The sequence below is a fragment of the Gobio gobio genome (assembly GCF_949357685.1).
Source record: "Gobio gobio genome assembly, chromosome: 4".
Taxonomy (NCBI): domain Eukaryota; kingdom Metazoa; phylum Chordata; class Actinopteri; order Cypriniformes; family Gobionidae; genus Gobio; species Gobio gobio.
In genome coordinates, this window is record NC_137100.1 from 61,750,451 (window position 1) to 61,761,421 (window position 10,971).

At 41.1% G+C, this 10,971-nt stretch overlaps 2 protein-coding genes across 3 annotated transcripts in view; one reads left to right on the forward strand and one right to left on the reverse strand.

Moving 5' to 3' along the window:
• Positions 1 to 505, reverse strand: part of stpg2 (sperm-tail PG-rich repeat containing 2) — a 34,112-nt gene extending 33,607 nt beyond the window's left edge. For both annotated transcript variants that reach the window (XM_079814668.1, XM_079814669.1), the window contains exon 1: positions 281 to 505. In XM_079814668.1, the coding sequence (XP_079670794.1) occupies positions 281 to 389 (109 nt within the window). In that variant the 5' untranslated portion in view covers positions 390 to 505. The remainder of the gene's footprint in view (positions 1 to 280) is intronic.
• A 573-nt stretch (positions 506 to 1,078) lies between these two features.
• Positions 1,079 to 7,685, forward strand: mex3c (mex-3 RNA binding family member C). Its single transcript, XM_079814497.1, has 3 exons — positions 1,079 to 1,170; positions 1,297 to 1,805; positions 4,484 to 7,685. Exons 2-3 carry the CDS (start codon positions 1,325 to 1,327, stop codon positions 5,560 to 5,562), a joined length of 1,560 nt encoding a protein of 519 aa, XP_079670623.1. The 5' UTR covers positions 1,079 to 1,170; positions 1,297 to 1,324; the 3' UTR covers positions 5,563 to 7,685.
• The last annotated feature ends 3,286 nt before the right edge of the window (positions 7,686 to 10,971 follow it).

Below are 10,971 nucleotides of genomic sequence, written 5' to 3' on the forward strand. Positions count from 1 at the left end.
AAATACCATGGTTAAACTATGGTTAGTGTAGTAAAACCATGGTTAATTTGTGGTTACCATGGTTTAACTATGCATGCATTTGGTTTTATTTGCAGTAAAACCATGGTTAGTTTTGAGGCCACAACTTAACCACTATGACTGTCTTAAGAACTAGTTTTACTGAACCAAAAGGTTAATTTCAATCTCACTTTTCCCATTCAAATCTGAACAATATTCCTTCTTATGTAACTGATTTAAAAAATAAAAAAAAGACTTTATGTCATGTCAAAATGAAACTTACAGCTTTTGCCGCTCAGAGACCGGTTGATATTATAAGTTCCTGGTCCAATATCAGACGTTGTGCTGCTTAAAGTCAACCTGGGATTGAACCTGGGAGCTCGGTCATACATGTTGATTAATTATTTATATTGTACAATGATGAAACTTGTTTAATTAACTAATGTAACACAATGTGAGAGCAGTGAAGCGTCTTCAGTCACTTCACAAACTCCAGTCACTGGAGCGCGTCGCCGCGTTGCCTGGACGCCAATTACGAATACGTTGATGCTCATGAATATTAATTAGGTAATGGAGACGTCCCGAGATTCGTAAACTTCCTGAAGCTGCCAGTCACAAAACCACAAAACCTACCTAATCCGTCGCCTGGACACTGAGGCTAACACAAAACTATGTAGAGACAGTTCAATATACTATACTGGTACTATTAAAATAACGCTAAACATTATATATAGCATTTATTTATGTATCATTAATCAAATACTCACAGTCACATGTATTCAATTGGCAAACGTTTTATCCGAAGCGATCTACAAATGAGGAAAACATAGCCAACAATATTATCAGCTTTACTATAAAATGTCAATAGAAAAATCGTAAAGCAGAAGTGAAATTACAAAATTAGAGGAAATTACATTATTTATTTATTTTCGAAAGTGTCATTAATTTATGGTCATAGTTGATATAAAGTGTTTTACGGCCGAAATAAATAGAAATTAAATGTTTTGGCTGCTAAAACGAAAACGTGCCGTTCATCCGCGCCGGCGTGTGGCGCTGTGGGCGCAGATCAGCTGTTCCCCAACCCTGCGCGAGGATCCCCGAAGAACCGTAAACAAAGAGATCCAGTAGAACAGGGTCAAGGAACCACAGCTGCCGCTGCTGTAAACATCAACTGTAAGTTTAAATACACTTAACACACTTTATGAACGGCATATTCTATTTCTGTACACCTGAATACAGTAACAGACGAGCTTTGCCGTGACACTTTTGTTTGCTTGTGTGTGTATGTGCGTCCCGCAGTGAAAGCAGGACACGTTGTTGGTCGAGCATGCCCAGTAACACGGCTCAACTCTTGGAGTCAGACGATACTGAACCGGACCTTCCGGTGCTGGTACCGAACCTGAGCGGGTTGAGCCTCCGGGATGATGAGAGTCCATCAGAACCACGTGATACGTCTCATCTGGGTGTCCTGGGTGCGGTGTTGGACCTCCATCCCCTGTCCCAAACTGGATCAGAGGAGGAAAACACCGCCAACAACAACATTATCAGACATGATGTTGATCTGGAGCAGCTGAGGGCACTGGCCCTCACAGGCATGGAGGCTCCTGGGACGGGTGGGCTCTTCCAGGATGGGCTGGGCGAGTCCCAAGGCTACCACCACCAGGTTCAGGGGAGGATGATGATGGCAATGATAATGATGCAGGAGGGCGAGAGGTGTGCACTCAATACCAGGAGGAAGAGCGTGAACACAACAGAGTGTGTGATGGTGCCCACATCTGAGCATGTGGCGGAAATAGTTGGCCGACAGGGTGGGTTTGTTTACTTGTGTCATGTTTGATATTTTAATATTGTGACTCATCTGGTCTCACTTTTCAGCCAGAGCAGGGCTTAACATTAAGGATTTCTTTTGTATTGGGCCTAATGGATTAGTGATTCATAGTTGTACTCGCCCTGCTGATATTTTCATGGACCTCACCATATATATATATATATATATATATACATAAACTGCTCAGCCAAAAATAGTTGCTGTATATATTTAAATAGGCACATTTTTAAGAGTCTATGATGTGATTATTATGTCTCTAGCATGTTATATGATGGCAACAGTTCTTCTCACCCTAATTGATGGAGTGTAGCTTTTCATTTCTTAAGCAACCATGTAGGAAGACAGACCATGGCCATATTCCAGGATGACAATGTCAAGATTCATCAGGCTCAGATTGTGAAAGAAAGGTTGGGAGGAGCATGAAGAATCATTTTCACCTCTGAGTCCAGACTAAATCCATTGAAGTCTTTGGGATGTGACTTTACAGAGTGCTGGACTCTTGCATTGTCAATACAAGATCTTGAGCAAAAACTGATGCACCTCTTGATGGAAATAAATGTTGTGATATTTCCATCAAGAGGTGCATCAATTTTGGTGAAGATCTTGTATTGATAATGCAATATATATATATATAAATATGTGTATTGTTAAATTACATTTTAAAATGTTAAAATTGAAAACTGTTATTTTAAAGTGTAATAACAAGTTTTGGCCCCACTTTATATTAGGTGGCCTTAAGTACTATGTACTTACATCAAAAAAATAAGTACAATGTACTTACAGTGTTCAAAATGTATTGCAAAACACCTTTGCTGATATTGAGGTGGGATATGGGTAGAGTTATGGACAGGTGTGGTGGTATGGGTAAGTTTAAGGGTAGAGTTATGGACAGGTGTGGTGGTATGAGTAAGTTTAAGGGTAGAGTTATGGACAGGTGTGGTGGTATGGGTAAGTTTAAGGGTAGAGTTATGGACAGGTGTGGTGGTATGAGTAAGTTTAAGGGTAGGGTTAGGGACAGGTGTGGTGGTATGGGTAAGTTTAAGGGTAGAGTTATGGACAGGTGTGGTGGTATGGGTAAGTTTAAGGATAGAGTTATGGACAGGTGTGGTGGTAAGGGTAAGTTTAAGGGTAGAGTTATGGACAGGTGTGGTGGTATGAGTAAGTTTAAGGGTAGGGTTAGGGACAGGTGTGGTGGTATGGGTAAGTTTAAGGGTAGAGTTATGGACAGGTGTGGTGGTATGGGTAAGTTTAAGGGTAGAGTTATGGACAGGTGTGGTGGTATGGGTAAGTTTAAGGGTAGAGTTAGGGACAGGTGTGGTGGTATGGGTAAGTTTAAGGGTAGAGTTATGGACAGGTGTGGTGGTATGGGTACGTTTAAGGGTAAAGTTAGGGACAGGTGTGGTGGTATGGGTAAGTTTAAGGGTAGAGTTATGGACAGGTGTGGTGGTATGGGTAAGTTTAAGGGTAGAGTTATGGACAGGTGTGGTGGTATGGGTAAGTTTAAGGGTAAAGTTAGGGACAGGTGTGGTGGTAAGGGTAAGTTTAAGGGTAGAGTTATGGACAGGTGTGGTGGTATGGGTAAGTTTAAGGGTAGAGTTATGGACAGGTGTGGTGGTATGGGTAAGTTTAAGGGTAAAGTTAGGGACAGGTGTGGTGGTAAGGGTAAGTTTAAGGGTAGAGTTATGGACAGGTGTGGTGGTAAGGGTAAGTTTAAGGGTAGAGTTATGGACAGGTGTGGTGGTAAGGGTAAGTTTAAGGGTAGAGTTAGGGACAGGTGTGGTGGTATGGGTAAGTTTAAGGGTAGAGTTATGGACAGGTGTGGTGGTAAGGGTAAGTTTAAGGGTAGAGTTATGGACAGGTGTGGTGGTAAGGGTAAGTTTAAGGGTAGAGTTAGGGACAGGTGTGGTGGTATGGGTAAGTTTAAGGGTAGAGTTATGGACAGGTGTGGTGGTAAGGGTAAGTTTAAGGGTAGGGTTAGGTGTAAGGGAAGTGTCAACTGTGTAATTACAAATGTAACTACAGAAATGAATTACAGATGTAATTACATGCAGGTATTTTTTAAAATGTAAGTACAATGTAAAAACATGTATGTACACAATAAGTGCATTGTATCAAATTATTAATTAAAATGTTAGTACATAGTAGTTAAGGCCACCTAATATAAAGTGGGTCCCAAGTTTTTATAAAATAAATTCAGCCTAGGTGAGCAGAAGAGACTTCTTAATTAATCCAACTTCCAAACTTTTGACCACTAGTATTATATATATACATTTATAATGAAACCTTGATGAAAATGTTCTTAATGATATTTGCTTAAATTGACCTCATTGAACTGCATGTGTCATGTACACAAATATGGATTTCAGCTGCCCCACTTATCTGTGATGACGTGATGTTGCTTCACTGCACCGTATGACAACAAGTTGTGTAATACAAGTGAACTAGCACACGGTTTGTCTGTGCTAGTTCGCTTGCATTACACAACTTGTTGTCATACACCCCTGCCAATGTACCATGTGTGACCAATCAACATCAAGGACTGCTGTAATTACGCCTGAGAGAAGATCACGTGTCTATCAGTGGGATTGATTGATTGATTGATTGATTGATGTCTTCTTAAGCTAGACATGTGTTGACTTGTCTTTCTTCTCTTTTCAGGGTGCAAGATCAAAGCTCTGAGAGCAAAAACCAACACGTACATTAAAACGCCCGTTCGAGGAGAAGAACCGGTGTTCGTAGTGACCGGACGGAAGGAGGACGTCGTCACAGCGAAGCGTGAGATTCTGTCAGCAGCCGAGCATTTTTCTCTCATCCGGGCTTCTCGGAACAAATTGGCGCCGAATGTTGGGCACAGCAGCATCCCTTGCCATCCGGGACAGACGACCATCCAGGTGCGGGTGCCGTATCGAATGGTAGGGCTCGTGGTGGGACCGAAAGGAGCGACTATCAAGAGGATCCAGCAGCAAACCCACACCTACATCGTCACGCCAAGCCGTGACAAAGAACCGGTGTTCGAGGTGACCGGCATGCCTGAGAACGTGGATCGAGCTCGGGAGGAAATCGAAGCCCATATTGCTGTGCGTACCGTGGGAAACGTGGACACCAGCGCAGATGACGACGACTTCCACTACAACGGCACCGACGTCGGCTTCGAGTCAGGCAGCAACAGAGCCTGGCTTTTCTCCGGCGGCGTTTCAAACTTCCACAGCAACGCCGCAGGCTACCGCAACGACAGCTCCAGCTCGCTCGGAAGCAACTCAAGCGAGTCCTACTACAGCGGGAAAGGCAGCGGAGTGGCGGATCTCAGTCCCGGCAGCACCGGCGGGACGTTCTGGTTTGGCGATACGCAGCTGCCCCTGGGCTCGGAAGATTCGGCCGGGTACGACGGGATAACGATGTCGGCCCCGGCGACAAATCCATTGTGGAGCACCTTCGATCGAGGAGGCGCGAGTTTGCCGACTACGCCGAGGCTGTCTCCGTCCCTTCCGGAGGCACTGGATCATCCGCTGGTTCGGCTGGTGCAGGAGAATTCCCAAAGTCTCCCGGCTTTTGGTACCGCGTTTTCCCCGTCGAGCGACAGCACGGGCTCCAGCTCTCCGCCGGACAGGCGCACCTTCCCCAAACACAGCCAGGTTCCTGCGTGCGTACGTTGCGGAGACAATGCGGCCGCACTTGTCCTGGGCGGGCAGAACCTCGTCTGTTTGGAGTGTTCCAACGCCATCCTGCAAAGCGTGTAAAGAGCGAGATTTGGGATCCCGAGGAGCAAACTGGCTTATTTTTTACATTGCTAAATACTTCTTCCTTCTTTATGATGTTTAAATAACTGGGAAATGCAGGTTTTCAATCAATTCATCTCAAAGATTTCCCCATTTACGTTTAGCTGCTACGTCGTTCTTAGGGCAAGCAGTGCTGGGGTTTAGCAGCGCTAAATCGTGTTTTGTTTGTTGGTTCGGTATCGACCCTGTATTTACATTTTCATGTGCCTGATTCCACGACGGTCGCGGTCCTTCCGTGGCCTTGAGTTTCTGTTGTGCAACACTAAAGTCAAGCAGCATGTGATCACACAAGAGCTGCCCTGACCTCCACGACCCTGATGCCTGCACTCCATAAGCATTTAAAGGTGTTGCACATTGTCATTTAAAGGGATAGTTCACCCAAAAATGAAAATTCTGTCATTTACTCGTCAAGTGGTCAACACAAAAGACGATGTTTTGAAGAATGTTGCTAATCAAACGGTAGCCATTGACTTACATAGTATTTTTTATTACCCTGTTTGATTACCAATATTCTCAAAATATATCTTTTTAGTTCAACAGAAGCAAGAAACGCATACTTATGGGAGAGTAAATGATTTTCGGGTGAACTATCCCTTTAAACACGAGCTAAATTAATCTGCGTGTAAATCGCTCATAAATCCGTTCTTGCGTAAATCTTTGCATGTCATATTTTAGATCGATTTAAACATTGGTTTTGCATGAATAAAACCCAATTTCGCATTCAATTCATTCAGTAGCTGTGTTTCCATCCATGTGTTTGTATGTGAATTTTGGGATATCGCATACAAAAAGCTGGTTGGAAAACGCCAATATGCGTGTAAAGTCTTAAAATGCGGACTCAATTGAAAAAATCCTGATGGGAACAAATTTACTAAATCAATTCCACATGACTTCATGAACAGATCATGTGATTGGATCATTGCACACCATCTAAAATATGATTTGAATCATTCTGAAATACCTGAGTCAAAGTCTGCCATCAAAAAGATTTGGTATAATTACCTCCCAGAACTGTCTCGCACGATTACATTCCCAAACGTCAGGCATCCGAGCACAAGATAACATGAGAGCGTTTGTTATTGCGTTTCGCCTGCATGCTCTGATGCACAAGCAATTCATTATCATGGGGGAAAAAGAGTCATAGGCTTTCCCCGGTTGCAGCAACTTTTTATTATTTTATTGATATTCTGCGCCAGTTTCACAGGAGGTGAAGATTTTGTTCTCTTGAGCAAGTAGGATGGAAACGGCTTTATTCATATTCCAGAAACAAAATATGGTTGATTGTTTTAGTAAGCTGCATTACGGTGTGTGTGCGTAACGACTCCTCTCATTGCCTTAACTGAAGAGGAGCGATTCTGTTGACGAGAACGCGCAAAAACAATCCCTTCTCAAATCGCAGGCTGACACGGATAATGGCGTCACTTTTCACAATAACCACAAAACTCAGAGAAACTAAGGCATCCATAAGCTCTCAAGATTCACTTTGACAGTTTTTTTTTTTTTACAATTTTGTAGAATTTCTGTAGTTTATATTTCATGTTCAAATACACACACACACATATATATATATATAAATATAAAGATTAAATATAAGACTATTTGGCAAGCAGGTTGCCGTAAGTATTAGCTTGTAGAGTGTTGACGTTAGGTACTATAGAGCAGGAAGGAGCACACCTGCATGATTTACTATCTAACGATTCCTAAATCGCAACAAAAAAGCCAAGGATCCAATACATATATATAGATACATACATACGCTGCATTAGGTCTGCATACTACTACATTATGAACAAAATAAAAGTCCTACGTTAAACATAACTAGGAATTTTGTTTACCTGAGGGATTTTTATCATCACACTGCAACAATGTTTCTGTATTTGATAATTTTACTGTTCTTTTATTATGTATATACACATATGCAGGGACATGATGGCATATAAGTTGTATTAAAATTTAAAATATATTTTATGATATGGCCTTACTGTCCTGTGGCCAAAGCACTGATATTATATATTTGCTGTAAAAAAGAATTAAGATTTTTATTTTTCTGATATTAAAGTTCCTTAATAAATTGTTTCATTTAAAACTCACTTACCTGTGTGTGTGTGTGTGTGTGATTTGTGGTTTTCCTTCACCCAGGGTTATCCATATTTTTACGGGCAAAAGAATCTGTGAATAAAATATTCTCGAGACATTTGATAAAAATCGTGAAAGTTTGGTAGTAGCCTAAAGAAAAACGTACAGAAGTTATAATTGAATCCATTTGAATGCAGTGGGTTTATATAGTAACCAAACGTTTAACAAAAACACAAACCAGATTGTCACATTTAATAGTTTTAGAGAAACTCTACCTTGTTAAATCACATTAATGACTGAAAGTAATCAAAACTATTGTATTCTCATATCTACAGTATGTTAGTCATATGGTGATATGATCAGAATAAGTCATTATGATGATGTACAGCACTGTGCAAAAGGCATGATATTTTCACAAAGAAAATGTTTACATCTTTTTCTGTAGTGTGTCAGTGGGAAATATCAGTTTCAAAACATTCATTTGACCATTAATTGTAATAATCCAGTGAGATTTTTGTATGCAGAAGGAGTATGACCTGATCTCACCATCATCAAGTCCGTCTGTGATTACATGAAGAAACTGAGACAGAATAAATCCAGAAGAACTGCGGCAATGTTTCCAAGACGCTTGAAGAAACCCTCCTGCAAAGCTCCCTGAAAAACTATGAGCAAGTGTACCGGGACAAAAGCTGTTTTAAACGCAAAGTGTGGTCACACCAAACACTGATTTGATTTAGTTAATACAAGTTAATTTATTTCTGAAAGCATTCTCACTTTACAGCATTTTAACACGAGTGTCTAAAACTCCTCATAGTACTGTAGCTTTAAAGGAAGGTTTCTTCAAGCGTCCTGGAGACGTTGCTGCAGTTCTTCTGGATTTATCACAGATTCGATGATGGTGAGATCAACTCATACCAGCTGTTGTCAGACTCCTTCTGCATACACAAATCTCACTGGATTATTACAATTAATGGCAAAAGGAATGTTTGGAAATGCAAGTCGATAAAATATATAGCAACAGATATAAATAACAGGCTTAAAAACATGTTTTTCTTTGTGAAAATACTAACGTGCCTAAGACTTTTGCACAGTACTGTAACATGTCAAAAGAACATCAACAGAAAAACACTAACAAGTGAAGAAGAAACTGGCAAATCTTCACCATCAGCCTGAACAAGTCAACCAGGCTCAACAAGTCACTCATTCACACACAATTAAACTTGACTCGCTGTGGAATACTAGCACACAGTTCACAGGAAAACACTATGTGAACACAGAAAAAAAATCATGGACATGATTTGAAAAGGTTAAATGTCCTGAAAATAATCACACTTGTACTCCTCATGGTCAAAAATGGTCGCATTGGAAATTAATGGGGAAACTAATTTAATCTAGTGGAAACGTTTGGCACTGCGCCTAAACAAATTCGTACTGAAAGCAATTTTTTTTTCAAACTTGTTTAGAGTAAAACATGTTTTGGAAAATATGTATTTCATATAAAATTTGAAAATAGTATTTCTGTGCATTTTTCATGACAAACTTAAAATTCTATAACTTTTTTTTTTTTTTTGCTTTCACTTTTTAAAAACTTAATAATCTGCCAAGTGTTGTCTTTAAAAAGAGACCAAACATAAGTTTGTGCTCCAAAGCATTCAATATTTATGACAGTTGAAGTTGGGAATTTAATTTGCAGGTCTATGCTCAAAAAGAGAATAAATGAAATACCATAAAATCCCCTAAAATACAAAATATAAAAAAAAAAAAAAACAGTACATTCATTTAATCAAGAATTTTAGTCATTTTTGACCGCCACATGAGGAGCACCAGAGGGTTAAACAGTAGTTTGTTATACACTATATTGCCAAAAGTATTGGTACACCCCTCCAAATCATTGACCTTAAGTCTTCCAATCACTTCCATGGCCAAAGGTGTATAAATCAAGCACTAGACATGCAGACGCTTCTACAAACATTTGTGAAAGAATGTGTCGCTCTCAGGAGCTCAGTGAACTCAAGCGTGGTATCGTGATAAGTTGCCACCTGTGCAATAAGTCCATTCGTGAAGTTTCCTCACTACTAAATACTCAACGCTCAACTGTTAGTGGTATTATAACAAAGTGAAGCAATTGGGAACAACAGCAACTCAGCCATGAAGTGGTAGGCCACATAAAATCACAGAGCGGGGTCAGCGCATGCTGAGGGTCACAGTGCGCAGAAGTCGCCAACTTTCTGCAGAGTCAATAAAAGCTACAGACCTCCACACTTCATATGGCCTTCAGATTAGCTCAAGAACAGTGTGTAGAGCTTCATGGAATGGGTTTCCATGGCCGAGCAGCTCATCCAAGCCTCACATCACCAAGTGCAATGCAAAGCATCGGATGCAGTGGGGTAAAGCACGCCGCCACTGGACTCTAGAGCAGTGGAGACGTGTTCTCTGGAGTGACCAATCACGCTCCTCTGTCGGGCAATCCCATGGACGAGTCTGGGTTTGGCGGTTGCCAGGAGAACGGTACTTGCCTGACTGCATTGTGCCAAGTGTAAAGTTTGGTGGAGGGAGGATTAAGGTGTGGGGTTGTTTTTCAGGGGTTGGGCTTGGCCCCTTTGTTCCAGTGACTCTTAGTGCTTCGGCATACCAAGATATTTTGGACAATTTCATGCTCCCTACTTTGTGGGAATGGTTTGGGGACGGCCCCTGTTCCAACATGAGTGCGCACCAGTGCACAAAGCGTCGGTCCATAAAGACATGGATGAGCGAGTTTGCTGTGGAGGAACTTGACTGGCCTGCACAGAGTCCTGACCTCAACAGAGCCAGGCCTTCTCGTCCAACATCAGTGCCTGACCTCACAAATGCGCTTCTAGAAGGTCAAAATGGTCAAAAGTTCCCATAAACACACTCCTAAACCTTGTGGAAAGCCTTCCCAGAAGAGTTGAAGCTGTTAGAGCTGCAAAGGGCTGGCCAGCTCCATATTAAACCTTACGGATTAAGAATGATGTCATTAAAGTTCAAGTGCATGTAAAGGCAGGCATCCCAAAATGTTTGGCAATATAGTGTATTATTGTCAAGTTGAGACAAGTTTAATTCAGCAAATGGCATCCAATGATCATTTTGAAAATGAAAGCATTTTTTGCATTTGTAATCTTATTTTATGTAATAATACATTTCTGATCAAATACTCCGACAAGAATGAGAAAATCATGGCTCATATTACTTCGATACTTCCATATTACTGTTTAGTCGTACTGAAAATAGGTCAAATTGAGCATTATGCATTGTTCATACATGCACTGTGAACAA